The sequence below is a fragment of the Serinus canaria genome, chromosome 5, assembly GCF_022539315.1.
Source record: "Serinus canaria isolate serCan28SL12 chromosome 5, serCan2020, whole genome shotgun sequence".
Lineage (NCBI taxonomy): Eukaryota > Metazoa > Chordata > Aves > Passeriformes > Fringillidae > Serinus > Serinus canaria.
In genome coordinates this window covers 38958356-38983217 of record NC_066319.1, presented here as the reverse complement: position 1 = coordinate 38983217, position 24862 = coordinate 38958356, and the positions used below count along the sequence as shown (strand labels likewise).

The window sequence follows — 24862 nt, the reverse complement described above, 5'->3', positions numbered from 1 at the left end:
ATTTTAGGTTAGCAGAAGGAATAGAAATTGTGAAATTTATTACTAGCCCAAATGTATTTTTATTTTGCTGATGAATAAATGTTGAATACCTGACCTTTGTGCTAGTATTGTTCCCATTATTTCTGTAGGAATTTTATATTAAATTTTCTATTATATGTTGAAATTTTTGAAGACATTTGACCAACCCAAATAAAAACAAACCACCTTACATGTCCTGCATTTTAACATTTTGAGGTGAGAGAACCAAAATCCATCAGTTTCCATGCTGTAGAAAATAAAGAATATTTTTGAACATTTAGCTCATATGACACTATGTTCATGCACAGCAGAGCTGGTCTGTTGCAAACTTGTTTGAATTAAACTGAAGAGTCACAAGGGAGATCTTATATCTAATTTTTTTGAAGATGCTGCAAGGCAGTGTGAATCACAAGGATGAAAGAGAAGGAAACCTTTTTCTTTTTAGATCAGCAAGTCTCCAGGAGTATTAGTCTCCTGGAGTGCCCCGGAGCTGTTGGTCACCTTGAAAAGAGTAAGAGACCAAGTGAGTTCCTCCTTTCTAGAATCCATCTCTCTGTACCTCCTAGTAAGGACCAAAAGTCCAGAGTGAAGAGGGCACTTTGACAAACGTGGGACTGGCATGGGGGTATTGGATGAACTGCCCTCCAACAGCACAAGTCAGGCACAAGCAGCAAAAGGTTTGTTTCTTACTAAGGCACTGACAGTACCTCCTGCAGATCTGGAGAAGTGACTCTGAGGAAGGAGTACAGGGACAGCTGGTTCTGAGCATCTATCCATACCTTCTCCCAAATAAAGGTATTTTGAAGTTGTGTAAGTGCTAGACATGAAAAGACGTCAGATACTCAGCCTTTGAAAGTACAGACTGTTTACTTGGTATAGCTCCAAGCTGGGATTTATGACCAGTGTGGTAGGACAGCTTCTCAGAATTTATAGGGGCTGACTATTTAGGCATGATTTTGATGACCAGTCCTCAATTCAGTGCTGAGACAAAATTAATTTACTGTTCTCATAATATGGTGTTCTTTTTGTTAGCTTCCCTCAATAATACTTATAGCTTACGTATGTATATAAACACGGATGTAGCTTATTTGGATGCTATTTTTATTTCATCTTAGTTTAAGACTTTTACAAACATTATAATAAAATAATGTACAAATGCCCTCCTGATACTTCTTCAGTAGGCAATAACAATTGACCAGAATGGATATTACCAGGCAAAAAGCCTGACTGGATTCACTTAAGATGTCAATGATTTCCACACGTTTGTTTCACTGACAGCACATTTGGCTCCTCAGCTATATAACACCCTGCCTGTACACTCAAGTGTTCAGGACAAAAGAGACATCCCTCCACTTGCTGCAAGGAAAATGACAAATGTTACTTTTTTGTCATGGACAATAGTTTTGTTAAGTTACAAAAACTAGGAAGCTGCCTAGGGAAAAGGAACTGTGCTATTGATCATTAAAACAAAACAAAAACCAAATAAATTTGGAGTTCCTAGGAATATCTATCGCTAGTAAAATAACAGAATTTTAAAAAATGGCGAAAAAATTGCTAGCCACCCAGAGATAAGAAAACAAGCTTTTGTACTAGGGATTTCTAAAGAATAAACTGTGCTGGAGAAACGTGATTGCTTTTTAAAATAGAATTACAAAATTAGTGGATGATGGGAACACAATGGATTTGATACATTTAGATTTTAGTAAAGATTTGATACATAAATCCTACTCAAAATTAATGCAAATGGGTTTGACTACACCACTAGATGGAATGAAAAATTGGCTGGAGACCCACAAATAAAGGATAATGATGCATTAAAAGGTATTGTGCTAGAGGGGGAGATCTCCCTCCCAGAGATCAGCAGTGAGCTCTGTCCTATTTAACACCTTTTGACATGACACCTTCTGCCTGAAAATTTGGAAATTTTGTTAAGAGACTGAAAGGACAAGAGGGATAGAGCAACTGAAAATAAAATGGCATGCCAGTAAAAATACAAGTATTGTCCAAACCACAGTATACAGTCACAAGGAGGTCCCTAGAAAGCACAAGGTGAGAATAACTACACCAGGAACCAATGAGATAGGAATTAGCTGTGTAGCACAGCAGAAAAACAACTAAAGTGTTTGAGTCATAGAGCTGCAATTCACCCCAGTATGGAAAGACCAGAAGGCTTTTGCAGTATCTTTGTCCCACATATGCTTTCAGTGAGGTTCCAGGCAGGTTCTGATGGTGTAGCTGGTAGGGCAGCTCCTAGAAACTTTTGTTTGATGCTGGAGACAAAACTGCTGTAAGAGATTTTTCTCCCCAGAAACAACCAGTGTGGATACAGTGAAGTCAGCCTGATCTGGGAGGAGGGCTTTAAACAGATCCTTGTTCATTTTTTAGAAATTGTAAAACCAGGAAAGGAAATGGCAGTAAAGCAAATTAAATGCATTAACAGCAGACATAAATCCCCATTTTCCTAATGTTTTCCCATTCTCTACCACTCACTCTGTCCATTTGCAATTTCAGCTATTAATCATCTAATCTTAGCATCCATCCACAGGTGTACATGGGTGCCCCAATGACTTTTGAACCTGTAGGCTAATTTCAGACAACTTTCCAGGTAGAAAATGCATTTTCTATTCATTTCTGTACATTTTATTACATTAATTGTCTAAGAAAGAAATCCAATGACTGCTCTTGCTGAAGTGTGAGCATACCTCCCATAAGGCACCAGAGAATCCACACACGATGCAGTCTTGAGAGACACATCCACAAGGAAAACCACACTTCCTTGGCTGGTGCCACTGATCATGAAACTTCTGCTTTTCTCTGACCTCCTTCTTGCTGAAAACCACCACCTCTTCCTATTTTCTTCCCTTGTGTTACGATTTTTTTCACTATTCTTCTTCTTACACTGCATTTGTAACAGTCTGCCTCCTTCTTTCCTTTGCATTTGCTCCAACCTCCTGCCCATGCCCTGCTGTCTTTCAAAATGTACTTTTTTACCCGTCTTGGTCTCCTATCCCCTAAGTTCCTTTTCCTGAGTCCCTCCTTCTCACTTGCCTGTATTGTTCTTTCAGTCTTCCATATCACTTTTTTTACACAGTTCTCTCCCTCCAAAAAAACTTGATAATAAATATTTTGATACTTGCTAATAAAATTCCTGTAAGCCTTACCCAGATGCATACACAAATGGGGTACACTAATATCTATTGTAGCAAATTCCTCCCTCTCCAAATTATTGAAGTGAATGAGAAAAATTATCTCTCTTTTGTTAGAGAAAATAGTTTTATGCTCCCTAGAGAGCTGCAGTGATCATTTTAATAATGTTCTGTGGGAAGGCAGGATCAGATCCACAGATCATCAGACCAATAGCAAGATTTTCAACATGGAAAATTAGGAAAATTACATTTTTCCTGCCTTGGCTTGTCTGAGCAAGTGTGGAATTACATGAAATCTGCAAAGTAGCACTTACACCCTCTGTGCCTGAGTGTAAAAGGCTCAGCAAAGTCAGAATAAGTGTTCTACATCAGTGAAGGTGTTATGATTATTTGTAGGGTCTCTGTAAAGCTCATAGCTTTCTCCTAAATATGTGTGTACACCATGCACACTGTGGCAGTTAACAGTGCTGTGAGAAACCTTCATTTCTAGAGTTCTATTTTTAAATTCTCAAATCTTTAACACTGCATAAAGTCACTCAAATTTAAATTCATAGAATAGTTCTTACAGGTCTTGAAAAAAAAATTAAATGTCTGGTATTGTACCATAATTTATTGTTATTTAAATTTCTTACACCTGTTGGTTGCTTAGGCATTTGAGTTTTAATTTATTTACTTACTTTAAAACCCACATCTATATAATGAGACAACAAAGTAGATGGGAAGCAGTGGAAGGGCCACTCAACTGTGGCTAAGAAGTTACAGGGTTTGAACTGTGCTGGATAACCTCCAACAAGACTCTTTACATCCTGATGTCTCCTTTTCTTCTCCCATCCTTTTATGGTTTCATCTTCTCATAACCTCTTGAGGACCGAAACGTTCACCTAATTATGTGTTTCCATGATGCACAGCACAATAGAGTTCTGATACTTGCTGAGGTAACCATGAATTGAAGTACTTTGGTAGTGTACTTGAGAACTCAAACTGCTGAAGAGATGTCCTTCAATCACTACTCCAGCCCACGGGTCAGGTACCATACAACCAGTGAGTGTTACATGAAGGCCAGGAGGTCTCGGTGAAGGCCACAAGAAGCCATTGCACCCTTTCCCTCCATCTGCATATTTTCACCTCTCTTCACAACGTTCTTGAGTACTGCTAATCTGTATGATGGATGCTCTTTATCAGAATGCCATCCTCACAAGGACATAAAACCAACAATATTTTATGGTCAGTGGATCCTTATTTGCATTTGGAAGTCAGAAATTTGACACGATATTATCCATACACGAAGATGGCAAGCCAGTCAGATAGAGATGTTACAAGCAGGGATACCAATTCTTCCTTGGGCAAAGAAACAGAGATAAATTGACAAAACCAGCAGTGTCTTTTCTCCTGATGTCTGCCAGTAAAGCCCAATTTCTTGAAGAAGGCCTGACATGGGAAGTGTCACAACCTTTACACAAGGAGGCCACTTGACTACTGAGCTTCCAAAGCACAAAAATGGAGATGGGTATGATGGTCTTTCGTTTTCTGCCAGTGACTCCTCCTTAGACCAAGACTGAAGTGGCCACATGGTGTAACAGGCAGTTGTTGTCCCTTTTCAGAAACTGTCCTGCTGTGACACTGAAAAGCAGTGCAGCCTGGGTTTCACTGAGTATCCAGGAGAGTGCCTGAGCTCAGGTAAAGTGCTTGTGTTCAGACTTTTGCCTCTTTCTATTCATGAGGCAGCATAAAAGCTGCCAGCTCACTGGGGTAAGGCAGGAGCAATAAAGCTTTTCTCCTTTCCTCTCTGTGTTTTAATAAGAGGATTATACATCTCCTCCTTCTAGAATAAACCTCTTTGCAGAGAAGATACTTCTCAAGCCCTCTTTGGAGATCAGGCTTCTAAGATCAAGACTCCTAAGATTCAAGCCATCACAACAGCCAGTAGGAAATGAACCCCAGTTAAAAGGGAAAGGCTTTTACAGCTCTGCAGGACTACAGGGCTTGGACATAGGGAACATGCTGCTATGGCAAAAGGATCCTTGTTTGGTTCACAGATATTGGAGACAGAAAAAATAAGGAGGCACAAGCACAAGGCAGAGTTCAAATTTCATCCAAAATGACAGGAGACTGTTGCTGGAGATTTGGAAGGACATAAACCCTCCTGCTGGAACAGCTTCACCACCAGGGAAAAATAAACTACGAAACTAAAGAGGGAACCTTTTGCAACTTTAACCCTGGACAAAAGATGTCTGAAAACAGTACCCGAGCATGCCTGAGTGCATGCAATGAATACACTGTTAAAAGAGAGAAAGCAAATCAAAAGGTTAAAGACATGGTTGTATATTTTACTACATTTAGCCCAAAGATACAAAGGACCTTTTGAATGATCATAACATCCAAATCAGACTTAATCACTGATACATGCCCATAACTTTGGAAACATCAACCAGCAATTAACTTGCGCAAGCTACTCTGTTTACAAAACACCTATGTATTAAAATGAAAGTCTGTGTGACGAGTTAATAAAACTACTTCTGTTGAGCCTCCCCAGCACACGCTATTCTTCCCTTCTGCTGAGGCCATCTCAGCTGCTGTGACACTACAGATCTGCTCTGGCTCCTGCTTTGTCCTCTGTCTCTCTCTACTCCCTCTGTAGTAAGTCACTATCTGCTGTCACTCTCTTTACTCTCACTGTATTAGTTTCAGGCTAATGACACAAAAGCACAATTTTGGTTTTAGCATTTCCTATGGCTCCTTTGGTCATCATCTTCACCTACATTAACTTTTGTGCATCATTTCAATGTTGCCTAAATGGTTTTTGGAGCAGAACAATCATCCTGATATGTATGTACATCTTGCTTTTCACCTCAGACTATAAGCATCCCATCTTCAACACAGAGAGGGATAGTCTGATTCAACTCCATGTCACCTCTCATCTTTCCGGCTTTCCCGTCCCTTCCTGGCCATATTGAGAGCTGTGATGATCGTAACAACTCTTAGGAGATTTCTTTCTTCGATGGCACCTGGAGGTCCTGGCAATTCCTCAGCTCTCTCCTTGCTACCCACTTTCCAGGGGCAGAAGCTGACACATTGTGCTCTATGTGAAGGTTAAGTGGGGAGAGGGGACTGCTGGAGCTTGACCTGCTGCTACTGCAGCATTATGTCCTTTCCATCTCTCTGATGACCATTTTACTGGTTCTGCACTTTTGGATGGCTGATGGATGCATCATACCTAACCCCCTTTCCGCTTCCACACAATGTTTCCCTGGCTTGCCCACGAGATGGTTGGGTTTTGGAAGCACCAGGTGCAGCTGCTGGGACTGCTGGTTGGAGAAACATTTGCCTCCTGAGCCCGTTAATTAGCACAGTAACGGTAACTGTGCTCCATTAGTCAACCCATGTGGTCAAGTCCCCTCTCCGTCCACCAACCTTGCCCTTAATGAGAGCTGGAAGAGGGACACTCACAAAACACTGCCTCAGAATAATATTCGGCTTTGTGCACGCCGGTAACGAGAGCTGACAGGATCACTACGTCCATTTCTCTTCTAATTAGCACACTTCCAGCTCGGCCTGAGCCAGCAGCCAGAGAAAAGCGATCGGACAACCGTACCGAATCACAAACACAAAGAGGCCCATTCCCCGTAATTAGGTGAGACAATCCCTCAGTCTTTTCTCGGCTGGAGCTTGCCGGTAAGACTCTCGCTGTTTTGGTAAGTCCCAGCAACACAAGTTACACGTCTCCCCAGGACACTAATAAGCCCCTAATTGTCTTCCGCTTCACACGGCTCGTACCATAGGGCTGACTTGGGGGAATTCTTCTAACGAGCGGCAGCCAGCACTCCCTGCGCCGCAGACGGACAGGGAGCCGCCGCTCGGGCACCGGCAGGAGAAGGGGGATGGCGAGAAACAGCCAGAAAAGCAACCCAGGCGCTGGGCCCCCAGCTACATGGCACGGGGCCAGTAGCTGGGCATCGGCTGCGGTGCTGGGGACATGGGCCTTCTCCATCCTTTCTCCATCCTTTCTCTATCTCCACCATCCACCTGCATGGTGGAAACCCGAATTCAACTCCCTAGACTGTCTTACCCTCTGTCATCTCCAGCAGTACACAGGTACTTGCGCTTCCACGCAGAAATGCGCCATCAAACGCAAACGTCTGACTGCAAAGATTTGCCTCGAGTCTCTGCTGAGGCTTGCGGTGAGCTGCCCTTAGAGAAATGCTGCACCTGGCATGGGCTCTTCTCCAGTGAGGCCTTGCCATGGGTCTGCCCCAGAGTTCAGGCTGGGAAGGAGCATGTGAGTAAACAAGATCCTGTCAGTTCTCATGTACAGGAACATGTGCTGGGTCTCACAGGACAGGATTCTAAAGATTCTCACAAAATTATTAAAAACATGAGTTGTGAGGTGGGTAGGAGATCCCAGCTCAAGCTGTCTTATTAAAACAAGGTAAAGAAAGACACATAGTGTCTTTCTAACTTTCAACCTAACTTTCAACTTGACACTTCCTTCAGAAACTTTCATCAACCAAATATTTTTCAGGAAAACATTTTCCCTAATTTTTAATTACAAAAATCAAAAATTATCATATTGAGCAAAATATCACAGCTGATCCTGTAAGGATACTCACAGCCTGCAGATCCATTTGCCTCCTGTGCAGCTGATTACAAACTGATCCCTTCTGCAAATCAGGGCTCACTCTGATTCCTCCTACAATGGGCCTCAACAGAAGCAATTTGTCCCGTTTTCACGTGTGCTATTTGGCTTCAGTGTGCAAACCAGGGGGGAAAACCTAAGACAGGGTGACAAGCTGATCCATGCAGAGTACAAGAGACAGACAGGTGCCATTGCTTTCTTGCTTTCTCTGAAGGGCAATTTGGGATAATCAATATATATAAATATATAAATAAATTAAAATTAACTGTAACTAAAAAGTTACTGTACTACAGAGAGAGGAAAACAAACTGAAGGCCACAAAACCAGTCAGCCTGAGCACCTGTGCCGATTTGTGTTGCTCTGCTGGTCTCGTCCCTCATTCTCATGTAGCTGGTGAGCTCTCTTCCTGCCTTTTCATACAAAGCCTCTTGCATTTTGGGCTGTCACTGCAAGTGGAAGATGGCAATAGGGAAATTTCTACTGCTTCAAATTTAGCTTAAAATCCTGTGATTATGAAGAAAACAGAGCCTGCTATTTTTGAGAGGGAAATCCTCCCTCACATATAAGTGTCTGCAAGTACAAAATTTAATTACCCTATATTATTACGCCTACTCATCAGCAATGGGCCACAGAGCCAGCCTTTCAAGTGATACAGAACCAAGTCAAGTACTTTGTCCTCACAGAGATCTGGTCAATAAATAAGGTGCAAGGTCATTCTTATTACCCATTTTTTCTACTAGCAATTAAGTAAGGGCTTTCAAGCTCAGCCCTCATCCTCCTTTCTGTTCCTTACTGAGGTGTCTATAACAGAGACAGGCAGGGAGCATTCTGGCTTCACTGGTCACTGATCTGTATTATAGGAATCAGCAGGCAGGGCAGAGGTCAACCACACAAACCCAACAAGAAAACGCCTACTCTGTACACTCATCAGCTGCCTGGAGTCAGTCATCCTCCTCAAAGAGACATGTCGGAAAAAGTCAAGTCTAAAAACCAGCACTTTCAGTGGATGAGGAAGTCAAGATGCAAAGAGATCCTGCCATGCTGAAAATCTAGCAAAATCTAAATAAAACTGGCATTGTTGCATGTATTCTATGTAGAATGTGGATTACATTCTGCAACAAGTGGATCAGTCTAGATCTCTGGCTACTTAACCTTTTAACTATCTTTATGTGGACTTTATGATTGGCCACAATGACTTGAGTTCAGAATATTGCATTTCACATCCTCCTGAAAGAAACTCAAAGCACTGGTGTAAAGACTGGCTTGCAGAAACAACATGTTTCTAGAATAGGTTTGATTTCAAGAAGCACAGCATTATGTAAAACCAAAAGGATACAGTCTTTTTCCTTTCCTTATCCTTGATTTTCTTTGTCTCTCTTTTTAGACTTTTTTTTTCCTCTTTTCTTGCCTTCTAAAAATTCCAAGGTGTATCTCTTATCAGGGCAATGTATATTTGGCATCACACATGCAATACCTTTTGGATGTATCTGGGGCCCTGGCTGATGTATGTGCTGGGATGTGCATGTTGGAGTGAGTGGGTGTGGGTTTTGGTATTTCTGTGGTGGGAAGAAATGCGTTTATAACATTTGCATTTGTTCTTCAAATAATTTTTATCCAGCTCAGAGTTGTTGCTCCATGAGAAGTTTCTGTCCAACTATAATTTTCCTGGGCTGAAGATACAGAGACAACCTGCTAAAAAATTGTCTTTTAATGAATTATCATCTTCTACTAAAGATTATTTAATGACTTCTTCAAAAGTGTCAGTACAGACTGCTTTATGAAGATGGGGGTACAACACTAAGAAGTGAGGATTATTTTCATGCTCTGTGAAGTTTGTATGCCATGTTCAGATAGCTCACTCAAAAATATGACATATTTCCCCACTACAAGTACCCTTGTTGCCTGAGGTTCTTACTTAGAAGAAACTCAAATGTGAGAATGCTTGAAGTGTTACACCAGAGATTGTATCTGGTGTTTTTGAGTGACTGCTGGTTCTAAGGCCTCATATGCATTGCTGTGGACTTCCTGCAACAGTAATTTGCAAGCTGTCTTTTTCTTTTGATTGTATATATCTAAAAACTTATATTAGTTTAGAAGTACTACAGAAATGTTTATGAGAAGTTACTGAACTTTTGGGAGGGCAGGATTTCAGACTGTGTGACAAAGATGAAATTTACCTTTTTCACATACTGCATAGGCTGATGATGGAATTGCCAGGTGTCAATTCATCAGCATGGAATGGTTGGCAACACTGTCATTGTGATTTGGAAAAATCGTTGTTTGCCCAGCACTAGTTACTGCAGGTGACGTGGATGAGATCAGCTGCAAATCTGGCTGATGATCCTGTTCTTAGAGATACTCAAAACAAGATTTAGGCCCAGATGCTGTGAAAGAAAACAGCAGAGTAACAAAGTATGAGATGCAATTAGGACATACACACTTCATAATATGCTTGACTACAACTACTCTGCAATTTTGATTATGCCAGCTCAGGCTGTAGTAGATGACAAACCATTGAACATTGTGAACACAAGGAAAGTGAACATAACCACAGAACAAAAACCGTAGTAGAACCTGAAAAATCATGAGTAGTGCACAGACAGTGAGGAAGAAAAATTCCAAACAACTGTTCCCAACAATAAAATAAATGAAAGTTTCAAAATGGAATTATCAGGTAAGCAGATTTAAAACAACTTCCCCCCCCCCAGCCTTTTTTGTTTGTTTGTTTTACATTTTTAACCTTTCTTTGTATTACTGAATTATGGAACTTGCTATCCTGAGGCATTTTGCAGGTCAGAAGTACAGAAAAATTAGGACTAAGACAAATTTATGGAGGGCAGGGTCTACTGTGGACAAGATTCAACTAAAACAGATTGCTGGATGCTGTGTAAGTCACCCTAATGCAAAATCACTGTGTAAGCCTTTTGTTTATATCCTTCCTATCCTTCTACAACTGTTTATAAGCAAAGAGAAGATTACAGATAAGACTGGCTTGTGATTTGACTTGCAATAGCACCTTGCATTTTTACATAACATAAGAATCAGTAAAACCAGAATAAGGTTCAAATGTTACCTCCAAGATGGATTAGTCAGTTTTCACTAATCTGTCATTCCTAGGTATCTTTTTGAGGGAAATATTAATCAAAGTTGAGAACTGTGAGTTACAGGACCGTTACAAAATTGTTGATTTTGTAATGGCAAAACACAGAGTTAAATGGAATATCACGTTATTCAATTGCCAGTGCACACAGATTTTTATTTTCATAATGATTAACATCACAAACAAGAATTTCTTCTCAGTTGGATTAGACAGCAAAGCATTTTATAACTGAATGTGTGTAACACTGGCATTTAAAGGAACCAAAAAAATATTGAGTTTACTTCCAAGAAACTCACAGTAACATCTAATATACCAATACATGAAAACACTTTATAAAACAGTGAATCAGCTTGATTATTATTACCAAATCTTGATTTTCTTACACTCTTCATTCCCATCAGTAACAAAAAGTCACTCAGATTTTCTTGTACAGATAGATAACTGCATGGATGACAGGAAAGATAGCACTGAGGGAAAAAATTGAGTTCAAAAGGATACAAAAACCCTTAGTAGCATTTGTATATTGACAAATATTTATTTACTGATGGGAATGGAACATCCACAGGCCAACCCCTGAGGTGGTGTCATGCAGATAACTGATCAAGAGTCAGAGGAATAGTATTGCCTAAGTGGCCAAGCAAAAGCTTTTGCATCTCAGAGGGCTGTTTTGGAAACCCAGACAAACCTCGGAGGTTTGCATTTGCATATTATTAAACCAAAAAGCAATAACAGACAGAAAAAACTTCTCTGGCTAACACACAAAAATACATATAAATATTGTCAATAAAAAATAACATCATTGACTCATCTCTACAGATGATAAGTACAAAATCAAAAAATATCACAATTCTAAAGCATATGTTAATGGCTGCCCTATCGAAGATGACTACTGTGTATAACAATAGGAGATTTTTCTTTTTCTTTTTCTTTTTTTTAACATATGTATGTTACTAAAAACCACCTAGAGTTTGAAATTTCTTACTGCACATATCAGAAAATACACATATACTCCCAGGTACTTCCAGGACAGGCTTTCATATATTTTCCTTTATCCTCCTTTCAGATCTCAATTCCTTAATGTGTTGGACCAAGAAACCTCTGTAAAATACTGGTGATACAGATGAAGTATCCTATTATGTCATGTATGTGCACATATATTACATATATAGTATACAAACTTAAACTTGCATTCCAAATCTATAATTCAATGCTTAAAGCTACATCAACATCAGTTTGCACCATGGGGTTTATTTCTGTTTCTCAACTACCACTTTCAGCTTCTCTTCTCATTCATCTGTCTTAATTCTCATGTTCTCACGGGATGGAGTTCCTGTTAAGCTCAGCCCTGCACAAACTGTGAAGGACAGAAATAACTCTGTTAAGTCTTAAGTCAGGCTCCTGATATTTCTAAATTTGTATAGTGTCTTTCCAGGATGAAGGATTTAACTACTTAAACTTAGTTAACCAGAGCTGTTCAAAACAAGCCTAGTTCTGACTGGCAATAACCAAAAACCACAGACTGCAAACCAAAGGGTCACCAGCAATTCAGTAAAACTCAGAAGTGTACTTTACCAAAAAAATCTCCCCCTCTTTATTGCACACACACTCAAAAAGAGTCTCCGCTCTCTGCAAAGCCAGAAAAATGCAGTGATGTAAGGACAGCCTTTTACATGCACTATTTGCAAATAATTTCTCCTCTCATACGTGAGTACAGCTTGAGAAATAGCAGGTTTTGAAAAGCCTATATGGTAAAAATAACATTATGTTATGTTTCAATATTATGTTGTATCCTAAAAAAGAACATATTTACTAATGCTTAAAATGTTTTTTTCTAGGAAAATGAAAGAGGATGGAATGAAAACAATTCTCTTAAATAAAACAAAAGTTTGAACACGCTCTATACCTCTTCCAAGGGGTGAATATGTAGAAGTGCATGAACAAAAGAAAAAGGCACTAAACTGTAATCACAGTATTCTGAAAGGGAACAGCTCACAGAAGTTTCTATCTTTAAAATTCTGGGTTTGTAGGAGAAGAAAATTTTGAGGTGCTGGTTTTGAAGCAATCAAAAATACCACAAGACATTATTTTCATAAACGTTGAGATCCTGTACAGGCAGACCATCTTCAGAATGTGGCTAACAGTCCTGATGCCACTTCTTGGAGTGATAACTTAAAACATTACCATCTTTCAACTTTAGAACTCTTTCCAGTTTCCAGCCCTGCAAGAAGCAAAGAATTGCAGAGGACTGACAAAGCTGTTTTTGTGTACTGGCCAAAGCTTCAGTGAGGACACCTTCCTGGAGACACAGTAACATGTCTTACTCCCTGTGGTCTGTTAGTTTCAATTTCTCTTAGAGAACCACTCAGAGGTGAAAGGAAGCTCCTGGCACATCGAAGGTCCGGAGCTCTTCCTCGGGGTACCAGATGTGCTTCTCTGAAGGCAGTGGGCAACTGGAATCTAATGCAGAGACTGCACTTGGCTTCTACACTAAAAGTATGTGCTCCTGCTGAGCCAGTGCTCCTGGTCAATCCACACACCAAAGTACGCTCAAATCCTTCAGCAGAGGCTTCGCACACGGGAAATCAATGCATCTAAGACAAAAGACACACCAAAGGGTCCAGGCCTCATGATGGACACTGGCCAGGGTCAGATCTGCTGTGTACCTCAAACAGGCTGCCCCTGAGAGCAGCTGAATAAGGACACCGGCTGTTCACTTTGAACTGCTGATTGAAACAGGTAACTGTGTCACAGTATGTCAGGGCCAAGTCCTCCTGCTGGACATCCCATGGTCAGATGAAGTCCGAATTCCAATGCAACCAACCTCAGTCCCTGTGACTTGTGCATATTGTACATTCCCCCCATAAAGAGATGAGCTGTGGAAGCAAAAAGAGATGCTTGCTTCTGCAGGTCTAGAGCAAGAGCTTTGTTCTTCTTAGACTTTCTGGGCTTCATCTGGATCTGCAGTACATTAAATGACTTAGTTGGGGTATTTTCATTCAAATGTTAGATGCAGCTACTTTTTGGGTTTCTCTAAGATGTTCAGGAATTTCCCTCGAGTCATTTCTCTAGCTGAAATCACAAGGGAGGAAAAAGAAATCAGTATTTTTTTAAAAGCCAAGAAACTCAAGCAATTGTATAATCTGTATAATTGCATAACATATTCTAACCATACGGTAAGAAAATCATTTAGATTTGTGCTTGTACCAAAATTAATAATTATTTTATTTATCTATTAAAGTGGAAAATAAATAAAACTGCATTTCAGCTTGAATTCCTGACATGCTACAAATGCAGGCAGGGTCTAGAATCTTCTAAACTCAGCAATAATTCCCACAGGCTGTCTCATTACATACAATCTATGCTTTCTATTCCTACTGCATTATGCTCTTCCAGCACCTCCTTTTCCCTGTACTATCCATCTCTGAATGGTGAAATCCAAATCTCCATCACTCTATCTCAGCACAATTGCTCCTGTATGTTATAATCTGTCAGAGATTATGGAACTCTCTCTGTTTCAGGATTATTGGTCCCTGGATGATGTGATCTTCGACCAAAATTAGGCAGCATTTTCTCTCTCTCAGCAGTGTCAGTCCCTGGATGCTGTAATATAATGAGGTTTATATTCCTTCAGTGTAGTTCATCTATGGATAGGGTAATAAAGTTATAGAGCTTTGGTCTTCTCTTTCTCTCTGCGTTGTCAGTCCTTCGATGTTTAATACAGCAAGGCAAGGCTTATGTGTCTCTCTCTCACTTTCAGTACCATCAATCTCTGGTAGCTGTATTACAGCAGGGTTTACACAGCCACTTTTCTGCATGAGACATTTCTGACTTGAGAACCCACAAGCTCACAAGCTGGCAGAGCAGCCCTCATACTGTTCTTGTCTTGCAATAACAATACAATGCACCAAAGACAGCACCATTAGCAATTGAGGCCTGGAGAAAGACAATCTTCCCACTGGTGGCCCCCCATTTCTTTTCAATAAAGGTGTAAGCTTTGTGCTGGACTGGCAGGCATCAAAACATGGAGGGTTTTATTTACAGCAATGCTGAAAGCATGCATGTTTCCCAACCTAGTCTCAAAGGCAATCTAGAAGGAGAAAGGAATTAATTTTCTGTTTTATCCATTCAACTCCTGACTTCTCTACTGAGACAAACATCAGAAATTAAGATTAGCATAAAAACTGGAGGTGGATTTGTTGATGTTGGGTTTTCTTTTGGCATTATTGATTATGTGTCAGAACAGAACTAAAATGTAATAAAAATGTCCAGGTTACAATACTCAGTGTGCACTCAGATAAAGACATTTTGTTATTGTTACCATAAAAGTTAGAATTTGTGTCTTAAATCCTCTTATTTAAATTACTACATTCTAATTTGTTTACACAAAATTTTATCATGAGGTATTGCCATCAGCAAAATCCCTTTAAAACAATTAATTGTATTTAAGAATATATAACCTGTCTGCTACATACAGATACTTGGAGGCTGCAAAGTCCACTGTCCTGAGTGGAAAATGCTTCAGAGTGACTGTAGGTTCAAGCAGATCACTGCACTGTTTTCTTGCCTCATGCCTCCAGCTGTGAGCTACATCACCTGGGATCCTGCTTCTGATGCACAACATGAGCTACCACAAAAGTACTCATTTGTACCTCTACCTCCCCAACCCCAAGATAACCTGTATGTTTTAAGTGCTGCTGAAGTGACACAGGGGTAGAAGGTGCTGCAGAAGAACAGAGAGGATTGGTATTTTGTCAGAAACTAAGTTGTTATGCCCAAAGAACGTGATTAAATAAAACGGAAATATTTTTTAAATTTCAGTTTAGAATAGATTCTTAGTACTTAGTTCTTTGACACCTCCCTGCCTAACTCCAACAATAGTGCACGATTTTAAAACACTCTTAATGAGAAAAGCACATAAGCCGCACTGCAGTTGATAAAGTGGAAAGTTTTCCGGAGTGCAAGTCCCATACAGGAGATATACGAATGCATGACAATTCTGTTCCCCCAAAGAGGGCTGCACCCTATAAATCAGGCAGAGAGCATAGACTCCTTCTGTGCGCTGAGTGAAATTACTGTGGGTTGGAGGTTGCTCCAGAGCACGTGCCTGCCTGTTCACTTGTCATCGGAGATGTTAACATTTCTGATTAATTCACAGACCTCTCATTTTATTCTTCATTCCTTTATCCTTGCTATCCTGTTCTGCTGCAGCTTAAAGATTCTTACCGACCTGCTACAATAATCACCACCCGCCTCCCCCCCCAACCTGGTGAAATTGTTTAGTGATGCCAACCGCGCTTTTAATTTGCAAGACATCAGACACAGAGGTAATTTATACCAACATCTGTTCATTTCTGACTTCTGAAACAAACTCGCACATGCTGCTACAAAATCCCATTAGGAGCAGGAGACAGCCTTCTGCTATTCTGTATTCCTCATCTCCTCACAGACTCAGCCTTGTAGCAGGGCTTTATTTTTAAAGATATGATGCCAAACTGAGAAAGAAAAAGGACCTTTATCTTTGTATATGTATGAAAATGGCCAGGAAGTAACATTCTCATTTGACAGAAAAACCATAGCCAAACTAAGGGCAAGTTTCCACAAGCATTTACAATCTCGTCTTCTCTGCTTCAGCTGCTTCTCTTATTTGCCCAAGAACCACAGTTCAATGTATTCCAGTAAACACAGGCCAAATTTTTACTACATGGTACTGCCTTCAAACATCTTGGCTATTCCTTCACCTTTGTTTCTTTTTAATCTGCGCCGGAATATGATTTGATGGTTTTTGCACAGTAAAAGCCTCTAATATTAAACTGACTTCTCTGCTCAGTATTGCTTCTGAGAAATGAATTCTTAATGATAATAGGAATATAATTTCCATTGGGGTCTTACGGAGCTTGCTGGAGTGAGGGAAGAGCTTGTGAATGAAGAAACCATCACCCACATTCCAAATACGATTGCAGGCTAAGAGAGATGGTATTACCAGCTTTAAGCAACTACCCAAGGGACCAGCAGAAGCCATTTGAATAGTACATAGAGGTGGATTTTTTAATTAAAAGGTTGGACAAAACCGTAGTGAAAACCTCACGGATTTTTTCTTTACAATGGTAGTTTAAATCATGGACTTCAAGGGAAGAGAGGGTTTGAGCACAGGTTTCATTGTACCAGCAGACACACACTACAGAGGCTGCGCAGCACAAAACAGAAACATGAATCTGCATGACAAGTCACGATTTACAACCTTGTCTATGCTGTGCTACTACAATAGAAAAATCAACAATGGACACCATTGCAATAACTTGGATACAAATTAACTCCACCTACTAGGGAGAAGGAAGACACTGAACTCCACAGAAAAAAACCAGTTTAGGTTGATAACAGCACTGGTTGCTCTGGAAATAGTGCTTGAATGAACTCCATCAGATAAACGTATTGAAAAATGGTATCAGGCTACTATAATTAATAGAGAATGCTGTACTGTAGGAATTAAGTTTGCTGCCTGGCATAGATCTGCCAAGCAGATCTCAACAACAGGTACTGGATAGGAAAGGCTGGGGCTGAAAGGAGGAAAAGACATTTCTACTTGATAGGGGAGCAGAATAAGGTTTAATATAATCTCCTCTTTAGAACTTCAATCCCTCAATCCCACATTTAGCCTTGTTGCCTCAGGCTCCGTTTTTACTACAATTGTCCCCAAGCTGCCTCTCTGCAGTAAATTTTATAGTTGCTGGTTGAAAAGATTCAGTGGTACAGATTGATTTCCTACAAGTGAGGAGATGAGGGATTACCAAAAGCAGTCCTGGTTAACAAGATTGGGTACAGAATCTCCTGCTAGAGCAGCCCACTCTGCCAGTGCTTTGCATCCTTTCACTATGACATATGGGTTTCATTACACAAAGATTTTCCTGATTTTAACTTGGAGGCGATTACATTGGAAACTCAGAGCTATCTTTACATCTGTAGCAATTTAAAGGTTAAGTAACTTTTAATCAAATGACAAAGACTCATAATGTTTTTTCCTCGACTGAAAATGAAAACTGCTGTTCCGGATATTCCTTCCACTGACAATTTAATTAGAAAAAAACCACTGCACTGGAGATTGGGGTCCAGCCTGATTGCTCCCCATAAAAAGCCTTCTCACACATACAACAGCACAGGACATACTGTGTCATAAGGTCTGGATAGCCAGGAAATAATGGAAGGATTTACTGCTTTAAAATCAGCAAGGAAAACAGTGACTTACATAAGCAACTTTCATCCAGGAGAATCCTAAGTAACATACATACTTGCACACTTCTTAAACATAATATACACTTAAATATATCCACAACACACTTGGGGATAAAGTCTATGTAAAAGATATACATGACAAACTCTATTTATGACACATTCATCATGAACATTATACCTTCACTGCTTACCACTTCTGGGCTTATCTAAAAATCTCAAAACAAAGCCTGCGAGTATCTTCAAATTACAGATATTTTAATATGAAGTCACTTGCTAAAGAAGCATGTCTTAGCCAGATGTACAACTTATGGGACAAATTTGGCTGTGATCCCTCTCTGACCTGAAAATGTAGCTTTACTGAAATCAAAAGGTCTTGCTACTAATAAAACCCAGAAATACAAATAATGTTTTTAGCACTGAAATGACTTGCAGTGTCACATTCTGAATGTTACATTATTGCCTACAAAAAGGCTATTTTAGGCACTGTTATACTTTGTTAGCTTATCAGTTATTCCTCCCATGCAGTTGTACTTATGGTAGCCAAAGAACTTGTTTTTCAGCATGGAAGGATTCCTTTAAGTACTAATCATGCACTCTCAAAATACTGCTGTGTCCTTGGACTACATAGAAAACAAAACTAGAAAGGTTTACTTCTGAAGGACTGTCAATGAAAATTACCATTTTATGGCAAAGAATATGAATTGCAGAAAGACAGCAGAACAGTTCTCTGGTTTTTAACCTTCCTTCACAAGAATCTGTTGCATCAGAAATAATTTCTTATGTGCTGAGATACAATGTTAGGATAAGAAGACACGGTGATTCTTTTTCTCAGTTGGCAGGACATAAAAAAAGGCCTAGAGGAATCTGCCTGTGAATGACTGTGGGAGTTTTGCTTGACCGAACTTGTGAAAGCCAACTGCAAAGTCACACCTTTCATTTGGGCTCAACTAATATTGTAAGTGGAAGGAAAATAAAAAAATAAGTCAGGGATGAGAGCTGAAGGCAAAAAGGTAACTTAAAATCAGCAAAAATATTTAAGATTGACATTATTATTGAACAGCCCTCAAAGAAAAAAGAGGCATATGACAGACAAGACCAAGAGAATATTTTTACCCCAACAACATAATCTGAACTTCTGTCAGAGAGATAGAAGCTGGTCCCCGCAGATCTATCTCAAACCAGACCCCCAAAATCCTATCACCACCTAGCACCAGCTCACACCTCTTTCTTCATGGAAAGTGCTTCAATTACTCTGTTATTTGCTGTCTACTTCCTAATATAAGTGTCAAATGACCTGCTAGTTAAAGACTGTTGGCCTTTGACAAATACCAGTGAATGCTACCCCAAGCCCAATTTCAGAGAGAGTTGAACTGCCGTCTCAGGAGAGCAGTGGCTAGTGAAAACAAGGTCAGTCACCTTCACTGGAAGCACAACTGGCACATGCAGACACTCCAAGCTGTGCTTCAGGAACTGTTACACTGACACTGAAGATCAGTGCAATCACCTAACACTCCTGAAACACATTCCTCAGGTAAGACAACACAATCAGTGTAAACCTCCAGGTGGAATAAGCTTGCATTACCATGGCATCACTCAGTAATCAGTGTCAAAGCACTTGCAAAGTTTAACAAGCCTTACAATATTCTTGAATGTGATTTAACTCTCTCCTTACAGATGGGATCACAGCCTCAGTACAGATTGTTGTGCTTTCACCTCAGCCAGCAACCAAGCCCTATTCAGCCATTTGCTCACTCCTCACCAGATTCAGGGAGAGGTTCAGAAGGGCAAAAGCTGGGAAATTTGTGGGTCAGGATTAAGACAGTTTAACAGAGAAAGCAAAGCAAAACAAGGAATTGATTCACTGTTTCCCATGGCAGGCAGGTGCCATGGGAAAAAAAAATAATTCAGCATTTCCAGGAGAACATGGTCCCATCATACATAATGGTGACTTGGGAAGACAAAATCACCACTCTGAACATCCCTCCCCTCCTCCTTTTTTCCCCCCACTTTATTCACTGATCAAATGTCATGCGGTCTAGAATATTGCTTTGGTCAGTTTGGATCACCCATCCCAGCTCTGTCTCCTCCCAGCCTTCCATGTACCTCCAGCTTCTTTGCCAGCGTGGCAGTACGGGAAGCAGAAAAGGCTTTGTCTCTGCTCACCAATACCGAAACCATCTCTCTATTATCAACCTGTGTTCAGCACAAATCCAGAACACAGGCCCATACCAGCCACTGTGGAGAAAATTAACTCTACCCCAGCGAAAACCAGCACAAGATGTATGCAAAAGGATTCAGCAACTGTGCTAGAATTCAGGCTCTGAAAGATGAGCTGTCAAGTCTTGCTGCAGCATTCTTAAATAATAACACCCCCTTGGTACAAAACATCAGTGTCCTTCCCTTGGTGAATGAGACAGCAGAATGTGCCCTTACGTCACCTGTACTTCCCAGTCTGGCATGGCTTGTTGTGAAATGCCAAAGAAGGTGAAAGCTTGTACAAAGCCAGGCTGTGAATAGGAGCAGGTGAGCACATGGACTGTTCCTCCCAGTATGCTATGAGAACACTCCTCTCTGACAGAGAAGTGGTAAATAGCTGAGACTGATAAAGTTTTAAACCACAAAACAGTTCTGTGAGTGTTAGCTAGAGCCTTAAAAATTGTAATCAAATACCTAATGCCTTCCTGAATTGTGAAATCCTCACGTGAACTCTTTCCACCTTGTTTTTCTCCACATATAGTTCTCATGTTTTATCTTATACCTGATAAGAGATCTCAGAGATCATTCAGGATTATCCAGTGACAACAGATCTGCTGCAGATTAATAAATCCTCAAAAATGTTATTGTTGCTATCAATAAATACTAACAGTATATCTGCTCTAAGAAAAATTAGATTCTTTCCCTGCAGAATAATTTACCTTGTTCTCCTAACCAGATTTCCCTACCTTGCAAGGAGATTACCATTCTGTTTGCATTCAGCTGCAAACTGTGATGTTCATAGAGCTTCGAAGGCTGAAACTACAAACAAAAATTCATGCACGAACAAATAGACAAAGTCAGTCAATAAAATGCAAGGGGCAAAGACAACCCTACCAATGACCAGGGAGCAACTAAACTTATGTTCCAGGCTACAGATACCAGGGGGTGCAGGTATTTTGTCCCGAGTGACCCTGATATCACAGTAAACTCTTACAGTACCTCCCAATTCTAGGAGCTGCCTGCAGCCAATAACTTGTAGGGCCAAAGTTCTGATCCCTTTGACCCCAAAGCAGGGAAAGAGTTACATCTTCTCTCTGCAAAGCCAATAAAAACCTCTTGATTATAATTTAGATAAGAGCCACTGGATTGAATAATAATGTCTGAAACTCCCCTGGCTGTTTCACCTTGAGACGTCCATCACTGGGTTAAACATGATGCTAATTGCATTTGGATTGATTAATTTCTCTCACTCCTGTCTATTCGAATAATGCTTAACAAAATAATCACAGCACCCAGAGCCAAATCTTCTCCGTCAAAGGAATGAAGCCATCAGAAGCAGCAGAGATGAAAGAAATGAAGATGACCCGTAATTACTGCTACGGTGATATCATTACCATATTACAGAAAATGAGTGCACGTGGGGGGAGCGGGGGCTGCCATTATTATTTATTTTTTAATGGAACCTCACATCCTAAGAATACAGATCCAACACGGTGAGTGGAGCATACACAAATACAAAACTAAAAAATTATTGTGCATTAAACTGCAAAATACAGTGAACACTAGGACTCCTGGTACATCACGCATCTTGTACTGTGAGCTGCTGTTTATTCACATCACTATTTTTTCATTGCAATAATATTTTGTGTATGACTAGCATAGAGATTTAAGATGCCTCTCTTCCGAAAAAGATCCTCAAGAGCCTGCAGCAGAACTCACCCATAACCTTCATGCAAAAATCATTCTTTTTTAATATTATTACAAGTCATCTTATTTTCAATGCTGGCATTCAGATTTTTAAACCACAAGACCTAATCTGATGCTCAAAGAAAAGCTATTATGCAAGAAATTTTTATTCTTCAATGCTGATTCCTCTCTGAAGGCAGTTATAAACTGCATCCCCAGCCACAGTAGATCACTTTCAACCATTCAATATGCCGGTTCTGTAAAGATATCAAATGTATCAAGCCTGGAAGAATTTAAAGCAGGATTTGAAATAAAAAAATCCAAAAAACCCCAAACAATCAAACCCACAACCCTAACATGCAAATTGAAGGCCTTCTGCTCCTTTTATTCTCCAAAATACACTCCCAAAGCCCCTATCATTTGAGAAACAAATAGCTTGGCAATTGTGTAAGATCTACAGACACCTGTGCACTGCAATTCTAATTGTGGTTTATACACTTCACTTCCCTCAGTGCTCCTTATGTCTGCCCCCTAGACTCAGACCAAAGGCAAAAAAAAAAAAACCAAAAACCAAAAAAACCTACACACAACTAGCAGCTTAAAATATTTATTGTGGAATAAAGCCAAAGTCAAATACACAAGAAAATTTTGCATGCCAAAAATGTCAAGACCTAAGACCAGGCACTCACTCATGAAGCTAATTAAACACAGAAAAAAATATTTTCAACTATTTTGTAAGGCTGAAATAAGAAAACCCCTGAGTTACACTTCTAATATTAAAAGCAGTAAGAAAAGCAATTTTGCATGAAAGTTGAGGATATTTTCAAATATACCTGAAAGGTACTTTACTAGCATAAGTTATCATTGGAAGATCTACAACTTAGAAGAGCTCTGCCCACCAAATCCCACAGATATCACAACAAACAGCAGAATAGGGCCATGCTTTTACAAGAAGGACTTTAAAGAGTCTTCTTCTATTTGCTTGTACCTCTTACTGGCTTCCAACACCTGCAGTGGATCAAGAATTCTTGATAATTTAGATTTTCTCACCACAGGATCTCAAGGAAGAATCTTCTTTCTCAAACAACATGCAGAAATGAGATCAAAACTGTTTGCACTAGAATTCTCAGGCATAAAACACACAAGCTTAGCAAAGAGGTCTGTGCTGAACCTACACACAGAGCCAGGTATGAAAGGTTTCTGGAGGTGAATGGGCCCTTCTCAGAAGGAAGGGAGGCAGAAGTGCTGCGCATGCTCCCACAGCACAGTGCCCCTGCCTGCACTGAGGAACATGTATTTGCAGCTGGGAGCAAAGCAGGTGAACCCTGAGGGTAACAATTTTTTCAAATTCTATCAGTGGCCAGGGCATGGAGGCCATGGCCAAAGCTGAGCCCAGGAGCCAATAGAAACAAAGGGATTAAGAGTTATTAGGAGCAGAGAGAATTACATATTTACAGTACAGTTACTGAAAAATAATCGTGTAATGATTATGTAAGCCCCTATATTCCTTTTGGCTAATAACGCTGGGATACAAGCTGTATGGTTATGCAAGCCAGGGCACACAAATCCAATCAGAAGACATCAAGGCTTGTTTACAGGGAGGCTTGCAGCACTGGATCAAGAATGGTACCGCTTCCTTGACCTCCAAAAGGTAGAAACTAGCCCTTGTCAATAGGTTAGCTAATGGTCTGAACTGTGAAGAAGAACTGAATTTTAAAATTTGACTTCTGTCAACAAACTTAATGGAAAGAGATATCTAGATCAAAGGAGCTCATAATATGGTAGTCTGTATTTATTTGTCCAGAAGTATGTCTTTACTTTAAAGGACAGACTAAATCTTTAAAATGTTTTATGATCCCAAGATTCCTTATTGAAACATTTTTCTGTTTAGATGAGTGCAACCCTTGACAGAACAATGCGTTATCAGTATTGAAGGTCTCCATGAAAAGATTTACAGGTTTTGACTGAAAAATACTATTTGATTTGCACATTAATTAAACCAAGATTACTTTTGCAATGAGTACGATACAACACATAACATTACATAGAAGACTTCCAAACTTTACAAAAATCCAAGGAAAAAGTCTGTATAGCTAAATATATGCAAATGACTGAAATCTCAATGTTCCAAGGTCAAACTCTCAGGCTTTGTTAAGACAGAATTATGGAAGAACAGCAACATGCACTTTGTGAAGAAAACCTTCACAACTGCTTCCATCATTTTATTCTTTCCTTTGTGTGAATCAAAGGTACTTCATGTAACTATTACACTTATCCCTATCCTCATCCTTCCCAGTATATTCACTGCCTGCTTTCTTCCAGCATTTTTAGGTATAGTTGCATAATTTAAGTCATTTTAACTTGATACATTTAATGTGTTCTGCCCACTACAATACTCTTCTGGCAGCAATACCCTGAGCTGAGGAGTATCTGAGAGACCAGAAGAGGATTCAGGAAATTCAAAACCATCTTTACCAACTCCAAGCTGGTCACAAGACACCTGAGGAAATGCACTGATTTAGAAATGTTATAGATTTTACAGCTTCCAAATGGAGTCATGTTTGAATGAATAGTGGAAAACTATTCATTCATAGTTATAACTGAGTTATAACTTATAACTGATTTATTACTCACAGAATCTATGACTAGTGTTAATCTTATGTACTTGATAACAAAACTGTAATATACTCAAGGCTATTTGGAATGGGTATTAAAATCTAAACAATGTAGGTTCTGCTACAATTATTACAATTTAGCTGCTAATGAGCTTAAAGGCAACTAGGCAAGGCTTAACTGTAAAAGCAGATGTAAAAGATACACCCAAAAATACCTCCCAGATCCAAAAGGAAATGTGAG

General features: G+C 39.8%; 1 protein-coding gene across 5 annotated transcripts in view; it reads right to left on the bottom strand.

Annotated features, from left to right (window-relative positions):
* Positions 1 to 1096: 1096 nt before the first annotated feature.
* Positions 1097 to 24862, bottom strand: part of LIN52 (lin-52 DREAM MuvB core complex component) — a 50530-nt gene continuing 26764 nt past the window's right edge. For 4 of the 5 annotated variants that reach the window (XM_050974998.1, XM_050974999.1, XM_050975001.1 and 1 more), the window contains one exon: positions 11033 to 13966. Coding sequence is in view for 3 of the 5 variants with exons in the window: in XM_050974999.1 (XP_050830956.1) it covers positions 13911 to 13966 (56 nt within the window). In the remaining 2 variants the exon portion in view is untranslated. Of the gene's footprint in view, positions 10182 to 11032; positions 13967 to 24862 lie in introns of those variants that run through there. The other variant, XM_050975000.1, reaches the window with a different exon arrangement.